The 22,011-nt window shown below is 50.3% G+C and overlaps 1 protein-coding gene across 1 annotated transcript; it reads left to right on the forward strand.

The window, feature by feature from the left end:
* Positions 1 to 339: 339 nt before the first annotated feature.
* Positions 340 to 22,011, forward strand: IGFBP5 (insulin like growth factor binding protein 5). The gene is made up of 4 exons (XM_068948951.1): positions 340 to 1,679; positions 20,843 to 21,069; positions 21,259 to 21,378; positions 21,825 to 22,011. Exons 1-4 carry the CDS (start codon positions 1,349 to 1,351, stop codon positions 21,954 to 21,956), a joined length of 810 nt encoding a protein of 269 aa, XP_068805052.1. The 5' UTR covers positions 340 to 1,348; the 3' UTR covers positions 21,957 to 22,011.

Raw genomic sequence — 22,011 nt, forward strand, 5'->3', positions numbered from 1 at the left:
CCCCCCGAACTCAGAGGCCTGATCTCTCCCTCATAGACTGCCTGCAGCCCAAGCTGCCTTGCAACCCAATTGCAACCACTTTTCTCTCTCTTTCTCTTTTTTTTTTTTTTAACTGGGAAGATCTGAACTTTTTTCTCTCTCCCCTCCCCATCCTCGGCTTCCCCTTCCCCCTCCTCCTCCCCTTGTCTCTCCTCATAATATTATCCTTGATCACTGCCCGGGGTTTGAAGCCCAGAAGTCAGAAGCTGCACACCCCACCCCCACCGGCTCGAGTGTGCACTGATAGGGCCCTAGTTGCTGGCACCTAGTCAAACTGAGGTGTCATTGGGATCTCAAATTGCAGCTAGGGGCTGGCAGGCAGCCAGAGGCAGTCTATTTAAAAGACAGCCTGTTCTGCAGTATTCAGTCTCTTTAGAAACTTCTCCAGGGGAAAAGTGTTGGGAGATCTACAAAGTGGATTTTTTTTCCTCTCTTTTCCTTTTTTTTTTCTTTTCCCCCTGTTTTTTTACCGATCCTCTGCAGACTTTGCAACAAAACACTCCAACTTTGCAGAAAACTTTTTTTTTTGCCTTTTTTTGGCTTTTTTTTCACCTTTTGCCTTTGCAAATCTTGGAAGAGGAAAGCGGGAGGGTTGAACAGAGCCGATCGAAACACAACTTTGCTTCATACCAAGCTTCCCGGCAGCTCGCTGGGTCGGGAGAGGCTTTTTCTCCTCCTGCAGAAGAAGGGGGCGGGAAGGGGAGCTTTGCATCCCCTCTTCCTTCTCCTGCGTTTTTTTCCCCCCTCTTGACTGCTTTGATGCATTAATAGCAGGACACTGGTTTTCAAGGAGCTTTGCTCCCTCCTCAGCCTGCCTCCTCCCAGCCCTTTGGGAAGTGTGTGTGTGTGCGCGTGTGTGTGTGTGTGTGTGTGTGTGAGCGTGTGAAATTGCCATCCCTCCCCCCCTAAACCTCACGCCTCCCCCTGCAACCTGTTGCAGGCTTTTCTCCCTCTCCCCTCCTCCTTTCTTCTCCCTCTCTTTTTGCGCTTCCGCAGATCGCGGTGGGATTTTCCCCCTTTTGAGGCAAAAAAAAAAAAAGACCTGAAAGAAGGGAAAAAAAAGACAAAAGCAAACCTAGACAACCCCCCTCTCCCCGCCCAAAGCCGAAAGAAAAGCAGGAGGGTCTCGCACACCGAGAATAAACCTGAGCGTGGGGGCTCGCCCGCAGGGGCTCCGCTTTCTGACCCTTTTTTTGCTTTTTTGAAATTTTTTGAAGGAGAGAGCGAAAAAGAGCCAGCCGCCCGCCCCCGGCTCCCCCTCCCCGCCCCGCCCGCCCGCCCGCGCCCGTCCCGCAGCATCCCCGCCGCGATGCTGCTGCGGCTCCTGGTGCTGCTGGGCGCCTGCCCGGGGCTGTCGCGGTGCCTCGGCTCCTTCGTGCAGTGCGAGCCGTGCGACGGCAAGGCGCTGTCGCTGTGCCCGCCGCCGCCGCTGGGCTGCGAGCTGGTGAAGGAGCCGGGCTGCGGCTGCTGCCTCACCTGCGCCCTGCCCGCCGGGCAGCCCTGCGGCGTCTACACGGAGCGCTGCGCCCGCGGGCTCCGCTGCCTGCCGCGCCAGGGCGAGGAGAAGCCGCTGCACGCCCTGCTCCACGGCACCGCCGTCTGCCTCAGCGAGAAGAGCTACCGGGAGCAAGCCAAGACGGGTGAGTGCCCCCGCCGCCGCGGCTCCCCCGCCTCGGCTTTCGCATCGCCCCGCGGCCGGTCCCACCTTCCCCGCTGCCCTTCCGTCTGCCCGGCTGCTCTTCCATGTCCCCCCTGCCCCCCACCACTGGTTTTCTGGCTCTCCGGCCGCTCTTCCATGGCCCCCGTGGCTTTTACATCTTTCCGGCTACTTTTCCATCTCTCGCCTGATTTTTCACACACAGTTCCATCTTTCCAGCTTTTTCTCCATCCTCCTCCCCCCACCCCGGCTGCTTTTCCATTTTTCCGGCTACCTTCCTGTCTTTCCGGCTGCTTTTCCACCCACCACCGCCCCAGCCACCCTTCCATGCCCCTGGCTGCTTTTCTATATTTCCAGGTGCTTTTCTACATCCCCCTTCACCCCCCCCCCCAAGCTGATTTTTCATCCTTCTGGGTACTCTTTCACACCCACCCTCCCCGGGTGATTTTCCATCTTTCCCAGTGCTCTTCCATGCCCCTGGCTGTTTCTCCAGTCCATCCCTCCATCCATACCTCTTGTTGCATCGGTTAACAGCCCCCTTCCATCACCTCACCTCCAAGGTCTGGGTTGTCCCATCCTGCATGAAAAAGTTTCCTCCTCCACCCCCCAGATGAACCCTTCTAGTCCCAGATGCATCCCTATCCCATCCCCCTCCCAGTTGCATCCCTTTAGTCCTTGCTGCATCCCACCCCTTCAATTGCATCCTTTTTGTCTTTCCTGTATCACAGTCCCCACCCTTTCCCTGACCCCCTTTCTCTTCCCATGCCCTCCACCTTGCTCTGGGGACCGAGCTGGGCTCTGCAGCGTGACATAAAAGGGAGCTTTCTGAGCAGGGTCCCCTCTTTGCAGCCCTCTACCCTATCCCCAGGACCTCAGCCAGCCCTGGGATTTGTTGCTTGCAAATTCAGCCTCCTGCTTTCTCTCTGGCTGTTGCAGCCTGCTCTTCCTGGCTAGTTGCTGCTGGAGGTCTTTGTTGGGCAATGGATTTTAGCCCTGGGAGGGGAAGAGAGCAGGTGCATTGGGGACAGAGAAGCCATGAATGCAAAAATAATGAAGTTGATAATCTGAAAGAATATATGAAAAGCAAGCATGAAGGCTGGTGTGGTAGCACCAGGGCAAAGCAAAGCTTCTGAAATCTTTGCACCTTTCATGTGACAAAAGCATGAAAGAAAGTGCTCCTTCACTTTGGCACTTGCTTAACTCTCATTTGTGGATCCTGTAGGTTTTGCAAGGACACATTCACTCTACTTCTTCAAATGTTTCTGTATTTCTGCCATCACATGAAGAGGAGGCAGGGAGGATTTCTCTGTATCCAGGAAAGCAGGGGAACTAATTTGCAAAAAAAAAAAAAAAAAAAAAAAAAAAAAAAACAGAAATGAGTTCCCCACTTTTTTTTCTCAAGGAAAAAGTCATTTTTGCTTGTTAGCAAGCTTCTGCTTATACTGGCGCAATGGGAATCCGTTTCTCCTTTCTAGCACCTAATAAATCTTGCTGCTTTTATTATTTTTCCTCTTTGCTGCTTGAAGGCAGTGGTCGTGCTGTTATGTTTCATCCCGTAGAACAAAACTGAATTCTATGTGTGCATATATATGTATATGTACACATATATAGTTCCCCCCTCCAAATGACAAAAGGTATCCAACCTCCTTTAAAATTGGCCAGAAGCAACAAAGCTGAGCTTGGGCTTCTGAAAGGAAGCTGGAAGGAGCAAGGGTTAGGAGGGAAACCTGTGCGGGGTACCATAGGGTGCAGATGGTAAGACAGGAGCTGATTTCCTATCTTGGAGCCCAGGAAATTATGCAATAGCCCGCTCACAGCAGAACTATGTGAAGTATCTCAGAGCGCGTCATCTGCGGTGTTTATTTACTTTGCGTGTGTGTGTGCGTGTTCAGGAGGCTGGCAGTGTGGTCAGGAAAGCAAGTTATGCAGCTGAAATGCAGCGGCTGCTGAGAGAGCACTGCTGATCCTCAGGCATGTAGTGAGGGTGCCCCTTGCAGACAGAGGGCACCAGAAAAGTTTTGATCTTGGCTCCCAGCATGAATCTCTTTTCGTTCCACCTGCCTCACTCTTCCCAAGGAATCTGGTCCTTTGGCAGGTGCTTTGGGTGAATCCTTTGGCTGACCGTCTCGTAACATGGTTGGCTTTTGGTTGCCTTGGGACCAGCAGCATCTTTTGAACGACTAAGGAGAGGAATAGGAAAGAGACTGCAGGTTTGTTGCAAACGTAAACCCCCAGCACCACTTGCACTTCCAGTTTGGACTCCCCAAGCGCCGCAGGGGGCTTTTTTCAACAGATTTGTCTGCAGCTGGGACATGAGTCTCAACTGGAAAGGCTTTTGCAGGAAGCCATGGGAGACCAGCAGGCTTCTCTGGAGATTTATGAGATTGCAAAAAGAAATAAAAAATAAATCAGGAGTTCTTGAGGACGGGAGAGGGAAAAACTCTCTTGGCATTCGACTGGTAGCGTGTGAGAACAAAGTATATTTTCATAGGCGTGTTACTAAGCAACGGGGCAAGGAAAGAAATGAAATTTGACTTGAACTTTCTGGCCTCTGCCAGTTTGGCCAGCAATGCAGGGACTGTGTGCTAGGGAAGCTGGCCTGGCCATACAATCTATCAATGACCAAAATTGGCCCTAAGCTGGGAACCGCTGAGAAGGAGTCAGCACTCTGCAAAATAAACTATGTGACAGTGGCAAGGACGAGTCAAACCGCATTTCTGTCTGTTTCTGCTCTTGCACTGGTTCAGTTTAAATCACTGATGCGATCCTCCTTATAGTCGTGGTGGAGATGCAATAAGCAGTATTGCAAGGAAGCCCCAGCCTGGGAGGCCAGACTTGACTTTTCTGTAAACCAGCTGTTTTATGTGATAGCAAGATGCTTCCAGGCACCGTGCCTCAGTTTCCCTTTCTGTAAATTGGGCATGATGGTATTGAGAAATGCCAGAGCTGCTGTGCAGGATGTGCTCCTGATTTGTGAAGAGGTCAGAAATGAAAGCAAATTCAAGATTAAAAAGCTTTGGTAATACTCATTTTAGGTAGATTGAGGCGTTGGTATTGTCAAGGTGATCCCCATATTCCTAAAGGGCACAACAGACGCACTATCCTTTACCGAAAGCCAAACATCACTGCTGTAGTTGACGTTCCTGGTAAAAACCATGAGTGAGCTTCATTTATGGCACAGGCTTCAGGATTCTGGGATTTTTTTCTGTTTTGTTTAGGTTCTGTTTGAAATACACCACATCTTTCCATTTTTTTTCCCCGCGCTCTGCCAGATTTCCTCCTGCTGAGACAGCAAGGTCAGGCTGAGCTCTGTGAGGAGTGGAGGGCACAAATTGGAGCCTGCTGCCCTGAAAAGGCTCGTGGAAAAACAAAGGTTGTCAAATATTTCCTTCTTGCCTCTCATTCCTTCTCTCTTTCTAGAAAGCAGGCAAGACTTGGCAAGTTTCCTCATGAAACCATGAGCCAATGATAACCAGAAGGGAAGTGGTGGGGGGAGCAGAATTAGCACTAAGAAAATCATCTTTGCTGCGTCAGCTGGAAGTAGGCGGAGGAGAAGTGCTGAGGGAGCCCAAGTTTCCTGCTTCTCGTATTCGATGTAGTCCTTTATCATTGCCTGACATATTTCCCCCCTCTCTTTCTCCTTATTGCACTCGTTCCCTCCCTGTTTCGACACGTGATGCGGGGTCTGGGTTTTACAGGCGCACAGCAGCTGTGGGAGAGTGGCTGGGACATGGTGGGGCAGGTGGGCAGCTCCACGCCAAGGCTGGGGTGGGCAGGGTTAGAGCCAAGGGTGAGGGTTAGGGCAGGGGTCATGGGAGCAGGGATCTTTGTACAGACTGGGTACAAACATGTGTTGTTCAGGGAAAGAGCCATCTAGGGATGAGTGGCAAGTCCTTTGTATGAAGCAGAGCCACTTACAGCTCTGAAGCTGTCCAGGTGAAAGCTTGTAGCAAAAGGCCTGCAAAGCCTCAGGTCTGAAACAGGAAAAAGCTCCATTTTTCTTTTGATCTTTGAAGTTTCAACAGCAATAACAATAAAAAAAAGACAGTGAAATCCATCAGGTGCCAGCAAGAAAGTTGGGTTTTTGTGGTGTGTGTCTGTGGGGGAGGGAGCCCTTCCATCAAGGGAGCCCTTCCAGAGTTTGTACCATTGTAGCTGAGAACAGAGGCTGACCTTAAGTGGGAGCCTCAGCAAATGTGAGGGATGCTAGAGGAAGACTGTGCGCCTGCCCATGTCGATAACTGAGCGCAAGCATCCTGTGCTCAGATGACTATTGCGGCTTTGGCGTGTCAGTGGCATGAATACAGTCATGTGTGACTGGAAGCATTTGTATGTCTGTGGTGTGAGTTGTCCCATCCCATCAGACTCAGAAAAAAAGGGATAGGAAAGCTTGGGTAGCTCTCTTTGTGCAAGCCAGCTTCAGGACACTCCCTGGTTTCTTTCCGTTGCCTAGTTTGGCACATGTATGTCAGGACAGCCAGGGAGGAAAGAGAGAAGGAGAGGCGATGAACAGGCTGCATCCCCATTCCTGGCAGCTCGCACAATAACACAGTGCTCTGCTTCCTCCTAACGTTCACTGGAAGTTTTACTCGCACTGGATCAAAAGGCTTCTCATGCTTTTCAGTTTTGAGCGCACCCAACTGCATCCAAGACGCAGGAGCAGCTGCAGGAATTGTTATAGCAGTGGTAGTTCCAGTGCTCTTCATCCAAGCTGGAAGGGCCTGGAGCAGTCTGTGAAGCGATGGAAGAAGCCTCAGCCTCCTCTGGGCTTGTTCCTCCTCTGCTCAGCGGAGTGAGCCTCTAAGACAGCTGCAGCTCATTTCAGCTGTGCTATGTCACAGAGCAGATAACAGCCCGTGGCGAGACAAATCTGATCTGTTTTCTACCAAGCACTTAGTAGTGCAAATTCACTACCAGACATAAATAAAAGCAAAAATTGGCTGGAACATACCTGTTCCTCAGTGTAGGCTGCAGAACAGCAAGATTATAATGCATAGGAAAGATATGCATGTGAACATATGCACACATGTACCTATGTTCACACACCCACACACACCTGCACAAACATTTAATGTGTGCAGACACACACACGGAGCATTTTTGTCTCTGGGGGCAGAATGGTTTCCAGGCAGCACACGCAAATCTGTCTTTCCATACAGTAGTTCTGCTTACCACTGGCACATAGGTATTTTGACATAAAGATCAGGTAACGCCGTAAAGACCAACCTACCCTATCCTCTCCCACTGAGAGCTGAGAAATAAAATGCAACAGCTGAGCATATCAAGCAACAGGAGGGAAGAAAAGAGATAGAGGCAAGATACTCTTGACACCCCAGCCAGCTGTGTGGATCTCAACTCACAGAGTGTTTGGAGATGGGTTGTTTTTTCTGGAGAGTCTAAGCCAGTGGCAGTTAAATGCCCTGTTGGCCTTAGTAGCTAGACGTATCCTAGTGAAGTTTTAGTCAGGTTACAGCTTGCAGTCAATCCACCTCAGTGAGGCACCATGTCACATACAAGGGATAGAGGACGGAGGCAGGGGGCCATGGTGCCTGGCAGCATCGGTGGAGGAGAAGATGCCGGGGTACAGAGGTGAGCGGGGAGCCTGGCAACTGCTCTTTGCCCAGCCAGTCACAGTTGGCATTTGGAAAAGCTGGGGACAAGAGCTGAGATGGGAAAACATGGCAATTTGAGACATGGCAAGCTAAGGACAGGAGAAACAACCTCTGGCATTGATGAGGAAGAATCAGCAGGACCCAGACACGTGGTACATGTAGAGGTCAAAGATAATCCGAAGGGTTTGGCCTGGGTGAACTTACTGGCAGCCTGAATAATGACCACATAGTCATTTGTAAGGAGATTTTTTGCAAGTAGAAAAATCAATATTAGCTCTTTATCCTCAGGACAGCTGTGGCAAAATGCATGAGGGGCCTCTGCCAGCAAGGGGCAGAGAGGATGAACTGCCCCTGCTGCACCGGGGTCTCCTAAGACTGGGACGCATCAGGCCCATTTAACTAGAGCCTTCATGCCAGGGTCTTCAGTGGAACTGTGTGCAGAGCTGACAGTGGTTTGCAAACCAAGCTAGCCAGTCCCAAGTCCTGGGCATGCTCAGCCTGAATGCTTGAGATCACCAGACATGGGCCATGTCTGATGCATCAGCCCATCCAGGAAGGGTTGCATTGCATCTGGTGGCAAAGGAGTGAAACACCCCCACCCTCTCACCACTTCCCCCCAACAAGAGACTCTCTTTATTCCTTCAGCTGTGTAGCCAAGGCAACTCTCAGCAAGATGTTGTTTTTGAAGTGGCTCTTTGATGCTAGTGATCTAAGGGGACCCCTTAGTGTTTATGTCAATTCACCGGCTCGCAGTTAATCCCAGCAGGAGCAGGCATAGCGTGTCTGCAGAAATTTGGGACTCTTGATGGTTTGATGTGGGCAAATTTACTCTCAAGGAAGCCATTTCTCAGCATGTTTTCGTGGATCTCCTGTCTGTTTACGATGTTTCCACGACAAGTGTGCTAAGTATCCATCAGTCCTTGTTCTATGGCCACCAGCTTCTAGCTGAGGAACCACACCTCCCTAAAGCGAAACCTACAGAAAGGTCCAAGTCTCTCATGGGTGCAGAGAGACTCTGGTCAGCAGGCTAAAACTTGAAGAGGCATCTTAAATTTATGCTTGTGGAGTCAGTGGGCATTTCTTGAGTGTCTTTGCATAAAGCCTTGCTCTCTTTATTGCCTTCATTGTCCAGACCTCTGTCATCTCCACAGCACTTTTCCCCATGCCCACAACCCCTGTGAAACTGCCTCTTTCACACAAAGGATAGAAATGGCTTTTCAACACCCACCTCAGGGAACTAACAGGTTGTTGCCTTATTCCTATTAGCCTGACAGGGCTTGATCCTGCAAGATGCTGAGCACCTTTTCTCTAGGCCCTGAGGCCCAGAGCATCATAGGCCTTTGGACACCTAATTTCCTCAGTGGCAGCCAGCTACTTCAGTCCTCTAAGGACTGCAAGGTCGAAAGCCCAAAGATGCTGTTTACTCCAGTAGGGTTTCAAAGCTCTTGGCACCTGCCTGCCTTGAGGGCTGTTATTGCAGAGTTTGGTTTGTTTGCTTTTTGGATGGACACAGCTGGTCCACTGATGGAGATAATTGTTATGCCCGTATTTAAGGGCAAGAAGGCAAACCTGACAGGTATTTAAGGAAATGATCCCCCAGCTAAACAAGAGAGTGAAGGCATTTTAAAGGTAACTTTGGGGGCAGAATTAGCCAGTAATCATAGTTCTTTTTTATAAAACCAGTAGAAATATTTTCTGTTTGCAAGTTCAGGTGGGATTCATCCTCTGAAGACAATTAAATCAACAAACCATTTTATTGTTCATGCTTAAGAGATTGGATGTTATGCATTGGGCTAATGATGAGGAACTAGTAATTAAATAAGGCAGTGAATAAACAGAAAGGCATGGACTGTAGATAGCTGGCTTTCATTTTGTAAGATACAGGAAGTGCAGGAAAAAAAATAGAGTCTTATTAGGGAGGGATTATGTGTCTTACCTGTCTAATGGTCATAGTAGACATACATGTGGCTGAGGCAGTCCCTTTGTTTCATATGTGTTTCCTGCTTTCCTGAAGAAACAACAGAAATGAGTGAAATTTTACTGCTTCATTTTCTGGCCATTTAAGCATTTGCTCTTTGGTTTTCTACCAGCGGGGTGGTTTGAGGTTGCAGGAGAAACAGTGAAGCACAACAGGGAGTTTATAGCTCCAGAAAGTACCAGGACTTACTACAAAGGGTGGTCAGTTATTTCTTGGAGTTTCAGATCACAAAATGGAGGTCCATCAAGGGAGCAAAGGGAGTTTTTCTTAACACTGAAAAAGCAACTTTGTGTCATGCTGAAACAAAGGGAATCAGATGGTATATACTGTGGTTCAGTGCAGGAAGGGGAAATGGCTAGGTTGAGATCCAGCTTGGGCAAGTTTCTGCCTGACAGTATTTTCAGAGTGTGAACATCAGACTTGTCCTTGTTTGTGGTACTACTTATATGAACTTCTACTTGCTTCCTGACAGAAGGACTCATTAGAAAGTAGAAGGGGGTCCAGAGAGCAGAGGTGAAAATGTCATCACTCGGAGCTCTTAAAAGTCTGATTGGATGGCACATGTGACAATGTGTCATCTGTTGCTGACACAGAGATGAGCAATGGATGTTCTAACAGATCTTTTCCATCTGGTTTAAGATAGAACTTTGGAAGTCGGGCTGCAGGCATAGAAATGAATCCAGGCTGGGCTGGGGGTTGCAGTCCCCCAGTGGCACATGTGAAGTATTTGCAGTTCTTTTCCAGCACCTGACACAGGTGCATCTCCAGACTCTACCTGGTGTGCCTTCATCCCTTGCAGGGGGATAAGGCAGTCAGCTTTCTTGCCTCTCTCAATTATTGGCTCCTCCACTGAGGATGATGACAGAGATGCTCAGTAACGTAAGTGGGGATGGATCTTGTGATGGAAACCTCCAACCTCCAGTGGGAGCAGCCTCTCTCAGATTCAGTTTTAGTAGGCCTATTGTAAAGAGCTTCTGCTTAGTATGAACCTAAACTGGATTCATAACTCTTACAAAAGGTGAAAGCCACCCTAACCCATAAAGCAATCCAGAAAGCTTAGTGTAAACTTTAGTAGCTATCTCTTCGGTAGGACACCTTCTCAGGATCATCTCCTTTAACACAGAGATTTCCCCTTAGTAACATGTTATTCTCAGGGTAAAATGTTACAGCATCCACAGTGGTATCCTAGCCTTTGATGGCCTTCGGGAACACTCTTCTTGGTTACGGTTGTATTTTTAAGGCCTTAGCACCTGGCTCTTATCATTTGTCACATTTGGGTTTCAATGATTAAAATACCGTCAGTTTTCTGGCAGCATCCTGCTTTCAAGCTCAAGTTTCTTGAAGTCTCATGTATAATGAAAGCAACCTTCAGCTGAGTTTTAGAGACAGCTTTTCATTCTCTATGTGGGGGCTGTCTAGTCTTCTTCCCTGGGGACATTTCCTCCATCACTGGAGGAACTGTTGAACTACCTGCATCCTGAAGAGTCCTCCTTGTCCCCTACTTTTCCATATAATAACGATACTTGTTAGATGTTTGGGGGTTCTCTTCCAATCCATCACACTGCCTTCCTAAGGATGCAGCGAGACCTTTTTCAGGTGATCTCTTCCCACTTGGTAGCCAGATACTGGGTAGTTCAGACCCTTTGTTTTCATTCAGAGGACCTGAAAGCATGTTTCTTTTCCTTGAAGGGTTTCTCTTTTTTTGCCACAGGCAAGCCCTGCAGAGACACTGCCAGTACATGATTTTATGGTGTGTGTCAGGAGCTACTCCAAATTTTACTCACCTTTGCTGTCAGTTAGGCAGAGACAGTCACACAATCTTTTTCCATGAGTCTTAGTTCCTTGGCAATGTGGCGGGTATTTTGTCTTCTTTATTACAAGTGATGGAAGCCACTAGGGTGGATTTGTTGGAAAAGGTGCAAGGCTAAGAAAGACTGAATGGTTTCCTCCTTTCCAGGAAGGAAAAATGTATTTTAATACTATGATATTGAAAGATGATTTGTTTAGAGTTTTCTAGGTCATTTTTCAATTCAGCTCTCAGCTTCTTCTGCAGTTTCAGCATATGGAATGGGGAACATCTGTAGATTCCAGGTGATGTGAAGGAAATATGTTTTATCTTCCTATCATCAGTGAATCAGCAACAGGAGCTTCTTGATGTAAATCAGATCTCGAAATACTTCCTTCCCCTTCACTTGTCAGTTCAGTTCCCTGGAAGATAATTTTATTCAGGAAATGTCAGGCTGATACAAGTGGCTATCTAGAGACAGAGTGCCTGCAATATTGCAAGATGATGCACATCCACATCAGTTCGTTGAAATGGAAATCCTCTTATAGGAGGGAGAGACTCTGGAAAGTGTCTGAAGTGTTTTACTGGTTGGATATTGCAGGTTCTCTCTTGCTCAGAAATGGTTGTCCTTGGGAACCCCAAGTCTCTGTCCACACTGCAGATTGACCACGGGGACCCTAGTCCCTCTCCTAGGACTGGATGTGCCTGCAAATGCATTGCAAACCCTCAAGCCTGTGTTAAGAACTGACCTCAGCCAGATCTGAGAGCTCTCTGGAGACAAAGAGCCAGGTCAAAGATAACCCTCTGTGAGCCCTGGTTCTTGTTTGTTGTACCCCAGATCATCAGGAGCTGCCCAGCCCACTGGATGATACTCGTGCCTGGCTCTTCCAAGCCCAGTGTGTTTGCTTGGAGCCTGCAGAGCGAACAACTAGCAATGCATAAAGAAGGTGCCTGTGTTAAGTAGCTCCCCGTATCTAAACCTGCTTTTCTCCTTGCACTGGAGAGTCACTCCCGGGGGGGGCGTTATTTTGCAGCTGCACGAAGAAAAGGCAGCTCAGAAAACTAGCATTTGGCATGCGGCAGTGCAAGTCTTTCCTTATGCTTCCAGCTCCTGTAGCCTTACCTCTCACCTCTGTGTCATTTGCTGGCACTGTGGAGAAGTGGCACTGACCCAGAGATCTGTTCTTACAGACAGTCCCTGCGCTTCCAGAGCAGACCAAAAGGTACTAAATGAGCTTCTTCCCCTGAGAGCGCGCAGGGCTGCATTTCTCCCACATCTGACTCTGTATGAGGACATGAAGGTCTTTAGGACAATGATCTGCCTTTCCCATGAATCCTATGTAAACCTGGGGACAGCCCAAGTGCCTGATATTCACGTTCTGCAAGTGAGCCCTGGCTGTTGTGGCAGGATCTGCATTCATAGGTTTCTCCTGAGGAGAAATGGTCTGCTAGGCTAGTTCGGCAAAGCTCAAACAATAACTTAAGAGACAGGCCACAGTGTAGCACAGCCCTCTGACATCCATCCCCACTTTCCAAGGCTCTTCAGGCATTTCTGAGCTCTTCCCAAGTGTCCTGCTTAAGTCTTAACCAAGGGTTCAGTCCTGCCAGGCCTCTGACTGTTTTTCCATCTCTTCACTGAGCCTGGTCACGTTGATCCGTAGCTTTGTCTTAAAACATAACCCCACGGGACAAGAGAGTGAGGTCTCAGTAACTTTCACCCTGCTGTTGCAGGGATTTAAGGTATTGATGATGCCCCAAGCTCTTTTTGGAGGACTCGTGAGAGTTTGAGTAGTTTTTCAGCTACAGTCTATGGACTATTTGAACTCTGCTCTTAAAACCTTCATAGGGGACCGTGCATGGTGGGGCAGAGTGGGCATTCTGTGGGTGCTTCACGATCCTTTGTCTGCTAAAGACTGCCTTGCGGCCACCTGCAAATCATACGAGTTTCAGCCTTTGGCAGCAACTGAGGTACCTAATTCCAGCGTAGGAAGTATTCCCAGTGGTTTTCTTACCACTGCTCCTGGTATCTGTAAAACAGTTTGGCACTGTCTCTCGTGAGAGCTTTATCACAGGTCATGAGGAGACCAGTCTGGAAAAGAGATGGTGGCATTTATCTTTCTTAATATCAGCCCTTCAGAGGTCTAAATGAGACCACTAGAGTCACAAGAGGAGAGACTGGGACCTCCAGAGATATGTTGCTCCACCCGAAAATCAGTGCCTAAGCCAAATGATGGGGTAGATCACAATCTGGAGGGCACAATTCTCTCTTCAAATGACTTAGGCATGGAGTTTAGCCATCCAGTGAAGCCCAAAAGCCTCTGTTTTAGTGATGGGTGTTATTTGGCGTTGATGCGTCATAAAAGCCTGTTGCACGTTTCTGGGACTTGGGGGAGGTTGGATTGCAGTCGGCAGAGGTTGTCCCTTCTGAGCAGGGCTTCTGTTTTTCTGTCCTTCTTGGTGTGCGATGTCTCTTCCCAGTCTCTCGTCGCCTGTGAGCATCACCACCATGCTCTCCTGCCAGGCCCCAACAGACCAACCGCTCCGGCCTGCCACTGAATCCCCACCAAAGCACAAAAGTTCGTCGAAAGTGCAAGGCACATTGCAGCTGGCTCTCTCGGAGCCAACGCCCTGGGTTAACAGAGGAACTGGCCGCAGCCCGCATCCCAGGCCCTGGCTGCTCTTCCTTTGCCGTGTGCCAAATGGCCTGCAACTGGACAGCTGTCGTGGCTGCCTGACATCACTGTCTGATATCACTGGGGCGGTGGTGCAGAGCAGGGTGACCCCCTGGCCACAGGCATCACCCCTGAGCTGGCTTGGCAGCCTACCCCCAGAACCCTCATTCCTCCATCACCACGGCCAGGACACTGAGGGGACGTTTGCCACTGGACTTGGGGGGGGGGGGGGCGGGGTGTGTACCTGCCTGCTATGGAAGTGTAAACAAGCTTTTCTTCATTAGGGTAGTAAAAGCTCCCTTCTGTCTGGGCTGATCCCCATGACCCCTGGGGGAGCTCAGGAATGCTTTTGCTTAGTTGTGCGCTCCAGCTGCCAAAGGGCGCGAGATGAGATGACCCTTCTCGCTCCACATCCCTCCCCTGCCCTGCCTGCATTATCTCTTCCCTGCCTGCATTTCAGGAATGCAAACACAGCATCTGTCCCTGTGTGCTGACGAGGCTGGGGGGATTGAGGAGGATGAGGAGGATTTTTATTTTGCCCTCATGGTCACGGGTGCAAGTCCAGGTTGGGCAGAAACTTGCCTGCCCATCCCAGGAAGTGTCAGCATCAGTCAGACATGTCCCCTCCGCCTGAGTGGGGCAAGTGGGAAGAGGAGATATGAGCTAGGGGTGATGTACAAAGTGGGCTTTTACTAGCCAGGGACCTGAGAACAAACTTCCTGGAGAAGACCCAATCTTAAGAAAAATAGGCACATCTCTAAGATGATTTGCAAGGGAAAGACTGTTTTTGGGGGCAGTGCCAATGATCCTCCTCTCCCGGCCACAAGGAGAGGGAACCTGAGGAAGTTGCTTTCCAGGGCCTGGCAAGAACCAGTACTGTTAAGGATGGGTGAGGAAGGAGAAATAGGAGGAAGCTGTCCTTCAGGCAGGTGCAGGGCAGGAGAAAACAAACATTGCTTTTCAGTAATCATTCCCACTGCCTGCACGTGCATGTTCAGTCCATCAGGAAGATGTATGAAGCCAGCACAGGACTGGGCAGATAACGGAGCTGCCATAGATAGGACTCTGCAGCTGTTTGTGCTGGCGAGCTCTTGTTACAGTGAAATTAGGAAGGAGTATCTGGATCTGGTTTTGATTAGCACTTTGGGGTCCCAGTCGATGGGAAGTCTGTCTTTCAGGCCATATGGAAAAATTCTTCCCTCTCTCCCAGCCTTTGCCATAAACCCTTTCCTTTCCCTGGCACTAACATTGGCTGCGTATGTCTCTGATCCCCAAATGTTGTCCCTCCCCTCAAAAAGAAAGCCAAGGCGTCAAAGATCACCCAGCCAGGTTTGAAAAATGCAGCATTGCTGTAAGCAGTGATTGGACAGAAATTGGGATCCTGCAAAGACAGCTGCTGCCAGGGCCCAAAATTGCAAGGAGCCCATTGGAAAAGTGGGGGAGGGGTTACTCGTAAACTCCTGCACTTGGGAATATTCCATTATTATTATTATTTTTAATATTCCCTTTATGGGAATACTGGGAGGTGGCACTTTTTCCAAGGGGTAGATCTTTCCCCATTGGAGGGCAGAGACATTGTGCACTGTTACATTGCATTGTTTAACAGGTGACACTTTCTGCTCTAGGAGTGGCTGTGTTTCAGCCGCAGGTAACGTAAGCCTTAATTTCCGTCTTGCCATGAGCACCTCAGAACAGAGGTGGCCCAGTTTGGGGGCGGTGGAAAGACTGGGCAACTTCTCAAGGTCTCTGCTGGCGACATTTGCTGTCGTTTCTATGCTAGAGGTATCACTGAGATCCCCATTACATCTTTCTTCAACACCTTTCTGCTCAAAAGACGTGTTATGTTAGTGCTCACACTATATATAATAATAATGATGATGATAATGAAGAAGGCTGTTTATCAAGGTCACATGCAATGGTTTTGCTTGTCCTTAGGGGCACATGGCTTTTTTTCAGGTTTTTGAACAGGACAGCACGTCCTCTAGCAGCCTGTGGATGTAACAAGCACGGATCATTAGTAGCAGCAGTCAATAAATACTTTTCCTACCTTCCTGCCAGAAACCAATGAAAAGCTGTTACAAAAATTCAAGCCTCCTAGTCAGCTGGAAAAGCTTCCAGCTCTGTTCTATAATGTAAGCAGGCCGGAGGCTGTGTTCCCACACACCCTACACCTAACTGTGTGTACATGCGTGCGTGCGCACACACACAAACACACAGGTAAACACACACACACACACACGCTGTGTGTGGGCCTCACACTTTTCCAAAAAGCCTGGAGCACGAAAGCACCCAGGCTATGTTTTGACCCAGGTGCAGGAAAGTGCACAGGCTGTTCTGGGCAGTATTTGTCAAGGACAGCAGGCAGCCTTACAGGAGCAAGTTTCAGCTTCCCAGAAACTGTGTCCAGTATTTTGCCACTCCATGTCCCTTTTATACTGGCAGGGTAAGTGGGGTGGAATTGGCTTCTGGAGAAAAGGTCCTGCTAGGGACCTTCCTCTGGCTGGCCCTGAGCTGAGAAAGGGCACTATGCTCTCAGCCCTCAGGTCAGAGGACAGGCCACACTATGCTAAGGGTATTTTTTGCCTCCCAAGGCCTATGGGAGCCTGTAAGAATTAGGACATCATTAACAGCCCTTCTGGGGACTGGTGAGTCCTGAGAGCTGGACCGTAGACACTCTCCACCCTTTCCGCAAGTACTGCGGCACCAGGATCAGACACAAGGCCATGGGGTAGCTCTGAGGTGAGCTCAGTCCCATGCCTTGGCTATATGTTCAACACCCCCTTGGGTGCAGTCCCAGAGCCCCAGGCTCATTGGACAGCCTTAGCTTGGCCAACCCAAAGTCGCTCCTCCCTGTGGCCAGCAAGCTTGGGACCTCCTCTGAGAGGTCATCTCTTCTTGAGGAGTGGGGAGAAGGGACAGAGAGGTGAGATTCACCCATCTCCTGCTACTCACAGTTTCCATGGCTGGGGATGGATAGGGCAGCCTCTACCATGAGCAGTGTTTTCCTGTCCCATACCTTGTACCTGGAGCTAAAATAAGGAGAAGATTTAGTATGCCCTGCCTCTGCAAACAGCTGCCTGCCTGTAACCAAATCTCCATGGCTGGCAATGCTGATGGGAGTTGGCCCTGGATACAGGTGGGAAGGGGCTATGAAGCAGACCAGATCCTGACAGTGAGGGAAGAGGAACTCCAGGCTCCTTCCTGAGTCTCAGACAGGGACTATTATGGCTGTTTCGGGGAAACTGAGCATTCCTCCCACAGGTGTCTGCTTGGGAGCAGACACGCAGCAGTGTAAATTCTGCCTGCCGCGAGCCAGCCTGCGGTGACAGATGGAGGTTAACAAATGAGCTGGCGGGTGAGGAGAGGCAGGGTAGTCCAGGGTTTTAGAGGTGCTGATGTGCTGCTGACATGGTGTCTCGTCCTACTTGCACTGGGCAGCTGCAGGTTGGTGTCGATGAGCAGGCCAGGAGGCAAAGAGAGGACAGGGGACAGTGTAAGCTGCACCGGTGCTGCACACCCTGATTTCACTCTGCCTTTCTCTCTGCTGTGGTAGCACCAGGAAGGTCTCTCACCAGCTGCCTAGAGCTTGTCAAGACTTTTTGTCTCAGAGACACATCTGAGTTTGTCAAATTGCCTGGTTAGTATCCTGTTAGGGAACAGATAGACGGGTGCATAGGCAGGGACTGCTTCAGCTTTGTTGCTGGAGGAAATTAGGCTAAAAGTTGTCAGAGGGTGGACGAAAGAGCTCAAGGGAACCATTAAGTTCTCCCTGGAAAATAAAGACCTAAACTAGACCCTACTGCTGCCTTCTTGGATTTCCAGGTGTGTATTGCCTCTGTCAGCAGTACCATCTCAGTATAGCAATACTTGGGACAACGATGCTGAAGAGCCATCCCTTCTTCCCCTCTACACCAGCCTGTCCCTCAGTTCACTCAAATGGCAGTCAGCGATGTCTCACCAGAGTTGTCTCTTATCGTATCACTACTTGAGTGGAGACCTGGGCATGCCGGGAAGGGGGAAGGGAGAGGAATGCTTTTCTGGCTCCGCAGGAAGAGCTGGAGTCAGGCTGGAGCTTGAGCAGCCTTTGACGCACGCCAGCCCTCTGGTCCCTCTGTAGAGTGCTAGGCTCCTCTGGCTCCCATCTCCCCCTGTCAAAGGGGCTCCACAGTAGCCCCTGCTTCACAGCTTGCTCTAGGTTGCGGACAGCTTTCAGGAAGCAGAGGAATAAGGTGTTTGCAGAGGCTCCAGTTGGCAACCATATGAGCAGACTGAGGCTCTGCAAATGCCACCATGAGTCCAAGGGGAGTGGAGACACTGTGCTGTTTTTCTGACTGAATCTTTGCCACCTTGCCCCATCTGTTTCTTGTTTTAGGCTTGCCCAGGTAACTATGCCTCTCTTATTTGCTATTGCCCAGGTAATGAGGTGCACCCTTCTCATTTGTTATTGTAGGGTTGCCTGCACCAGTGTGAGTCCTTCCCCCTCCTTGTTATTGTGAGGCACCCCAGGGAGATCTTCCTGGCTCTGCCTTATCAGGCCCCAGCAGTTGGTGCCAAAGGGAATTCCTGGGACAGAAATTGCAGTGCATTTCATTGCTGCAGAAGGTGGCAACTTACTGGGGATGCTTCCAGTCTCCTTTTGGACCTTGGATTGCTGGCAACACCTTGTGGCAAAGGTTGTACTTCTACTGAGCGTTGCAGTGTCATTTTCTGGGGGACAGGAGCATTCCTGATTTAATCGATCCCATCTGTATCCCTTGTCCATCATCTCCTTATAATAGAGAAGCTCCCAGCCGAGGGCACCTTTTCTCTCTTGCTGCTCCTTTCTGGACCTAGTTTGCCTGCCCATGCAGGTGGGCTGCGCTCCATGAGTCTCACCTGCTTTGTGCTGTGTTCTCCAGTATGAGCCTAGGCTCATTCATTACACGCTGCTAATTTGGAGCAAGTCTCTTCTTTGGTGATATAAGGTACTTCCCTCCTGTTAGCTTGAGTGAATTTGAGTCCTCTAGCAAGAAAAAACAGGCACGTGAGCATCATGAAGCAAAATTGCAAGAGAATCCCATACTGGGGAGACATGCAAGTCCCAGAGATGATGCATGGGGTCATTTACATTGCTCTGGGCAGTTTGGAAGGTGCTGAGTCTAGGATGCTCGTGGAGAGAGTAATGATGGGCTGCTTTCCTAATGCACCCATGGGAAACTTTCCAGTTTTGCATGTGCAATATTTGGGAGCTGGGAGAGGGTAGGTTTGCCTTGGGAAGGAAGGAGGGGAGACTGATAGCCATGGTGGGCTTGGGTCCCCCAAGACCAACCTCTCCCCTCTGCCAACTTCAAGGCCACCACACTGGGTCTCTGTGACAGGCCTGTGCTGCCATCTGCTGCCAAGCAGCATGTCCCCCAGCCAGGCAGGACCCACTGGGCATGCCCAGCAGCTCCTTTAGGCATCCCTGAGCTGCCTGGCTGGGCAGAGCCTTCCTTTTCACCCATCAGACTCCGGCCCCTCTGGGCTGCATCTAGCCTCCAGGGAGAAGCCGTTCAGTAGGGAAACTCCTGATGGCCTTTGCAGGGATTTATCTGCTTTTATTTTCAGCCTGGAGCCTTTTCTCTCCTCACCATGCAGTTTTACTTGCAGTGACGATTGTAAGCAGGGGCAGAACTGCTGCCCTGTTGTCTTTACTGTGGGTTCTCAGGAGGGGATGGGCACAGGCTGGGTTCGCTGGCATCAGGAGACACCATGGACATGCAGGGAGAGATTTCAGTCTGCAGACTCGACTCACAGCTTCCACCTTTTCTCTGGTGCTTTTCCTTCTGCTACGGAGGCATTGTCCCTATTCCTGCCTGCCGGGCCTCAGTACCAACCTGGCATTATCGCAGGCCAGCTGGAACCAATGACTGGGAGACCAGGAGCATTGAAAGCTTAAAACTGTATTCAAATTTAGTCCAGAAATAGCCGTCTTTCACTCCAGTGGCTGTATTAAAGGTCACAAGTCAGCTAAGTTTAGACTGTCACCAGCTCTCTCCTATATATAACTGTGCAGAGCTCCTGATTGCATCCTGTCGGTACAGGTCATGCTGGGCTGATCGGAGGGGGTGTATAAAAAGGGCACGGCAGTGGGTACAGTTTAAACACACTTCTCCCTTCCCTTTGGCACTGATGGTGGCAGTCTCAGTCACACAACACCGTTCTGCAGTGTTACCCTGGGCTTTGCCAACTGCTCAGTTTATGCCAGTGGACCAGGGCTGGTTTAGTCCCACAAGCATGGGTCATCCTAGCACAGGGACTGCAAACTGAGGGCCCTGGAGATTGCAACATTTCTCAATTGTGTCTTTAGCATCACTGTCAAAGCATCTGCCTGACCGTGTGGTGGCTTTGCTATGTTGGTGATTGACCTTGAATTTGGAGTCATCTCATCTTTGAGTGTCCCTAACTTTTGCTCCTGCACCTGCAAGTGGGGGTAGGATATGAATTTGCCACTTAGTCCTCCTGCCATTGCTGAAGAGGGGCTTTTCCACTACATTTTGTATGCCCTGTGGTCCTTTTTGGGTGTCGGATAATCCTCCTACTAGTCCTTCTCCATTGATGCATTGCAAATGATAGTGGCTTGTAAGTAGGAGCCCATCCTAGACTCCCGACTCCTCCGTGCTCTCAGGGGCCTTCCTCTTCTATGTTTGGAGTCACATGAAAGCCACACCACATCCCACATAGTGGGATAAAAGCCAGGATCTTAGGAAGCAGCTGGGAAAAGTGCTTTCAAGGAGGGCATCTCTGGGCATGAGGGCTGTGCGTGGTGCACCCACCAGCTGTCACAGTCTCTCCCTGCCAGCTGAAGGGGGGGCTATAGTTCAGTTGGACCATTTTCTTCCTGCTGGACCCTTGCTGGGTTGTATCAGGAGTGATATCCTTGGCTTTCTGAAAAGGGAGCTCTAGGACAACGTGCTGAGTTAAATTTCTGAAGATCTTATTTGATCATTCGTTTCCTTCCTGCTTGGTGCAAAGATGTCTTCTCGAATCAGTCAAGAAGGTCTCTGTGCAAAAGCAAGGCCAGTCAGCTCCTGGAGAACTGATTGTTTGGCATCTCTTCCTCCCCCTCCCCCCCCCCAGAAAGGGAATCCCGAGAGCATGAGGAGCCAACCACGTCAGAGATGACAGAAGAGACCTACCCACCCAAGGCCTACCGGCCCAAGCATGGGCGCCTCTCCGAGCTCAAAGCTGAGGCCCTGAAGAAGGACCGTCGGAAGAAGCTGACTTTGGCCAAGTTTGTGGGCATGGCAGAGAACACAGCACACCCTCGTGTTGTCATCCCTGAGCTCCGGCAAGAGTTTGAGCTGGTGAGTGTCCATCCCTCTACCCCTTTGCGGTGGGCCAAGGGGCTCTCATGGAAAAGCGGGCTACAAGAGGGCTTTTCCCCCTTGAAGAGTGGTGCTGGGGGGGAGCCAGGGGCATTTGCACCTTGGTGCTTTTTGGGGGCTGGCTGGGCACCTCCTTCCTCACTGCACCTCGCTCTCCCCTCTTGGCAGGGCCCTTGCCGCAGGCACATGGAGGCATCGCTGCAGGAGCTCAAAAGCAGCCAGCGGATGGTCCCCCGGGCTGTTCACCTCCCCAACTGTGACAGAAAGGGCTTCTACAAGCGGAAGCAGGTAAGAGCCCTGTGAGTCCCTCCTCAAAAGCAGGACGGAGAAGGGCAGGGGACAGACACTCCCCATGCACGGAGGTTTTTCACTGCCACTGCCCAAGGTGGAAAAGATGGAGGTTTAACTTCACCAGGCTCATGGGGAGGTCGCTGCAAGCCTGACAAGGCATGGCTGGTTGTGGGTGGCCCTGCTAACAGCTCCAAGCTGGGCCCTACTTGAAAACAGCATCCCGAGGGATGGGGTGAGGGAAGAAGGGAAACTCAGCCTCAGGCTTGGGAAGTAGCAGGGTTGGAGATGTGATAAAAGCAGACAGTAAGAGCTAGGTCCTTCCCCAGGGGATTGCACTGCTGGGGTAAAAGAGAAAAAGCACAGGGTTGCTCCTTATCCCCAGCAGGAGAGTTATGCAGAGGTTGTGGCAAGTTCTTGATCTCTCCCCTTGGGTATCTCCCCAGTGCAAGCCGTCCCGAGGCCGGAAGCGTGGCTTGTGTTGGTGCGTGGACAAATATGGCATGAAGCTGCCGGGGACTGATTACCTGAGTGGAGATCTGCAGTGTCATGCATTCGACAGCAGCAATGTGGAGTGAACTTGCACCCCCTCCCTCCACCCCATCACTACCCCAGGCTCCCTTCCACCCTCCC

Source organism: Struthio camelus, chromosome 6, assembly GCF_040807025.1.
Source record: "Struthio camelus isolate bStrCam1 chromosome 6, bStrCam1.hap1, whole genome shotgun sequence".
In the NCBI taxonomy this organism is placed as follows: domain Eukaryota; kingdom Metazoa; phylum Chordata; class Aves; order Struthioniformes; family Struthionidae; genus Struthio; species Struthio camelus.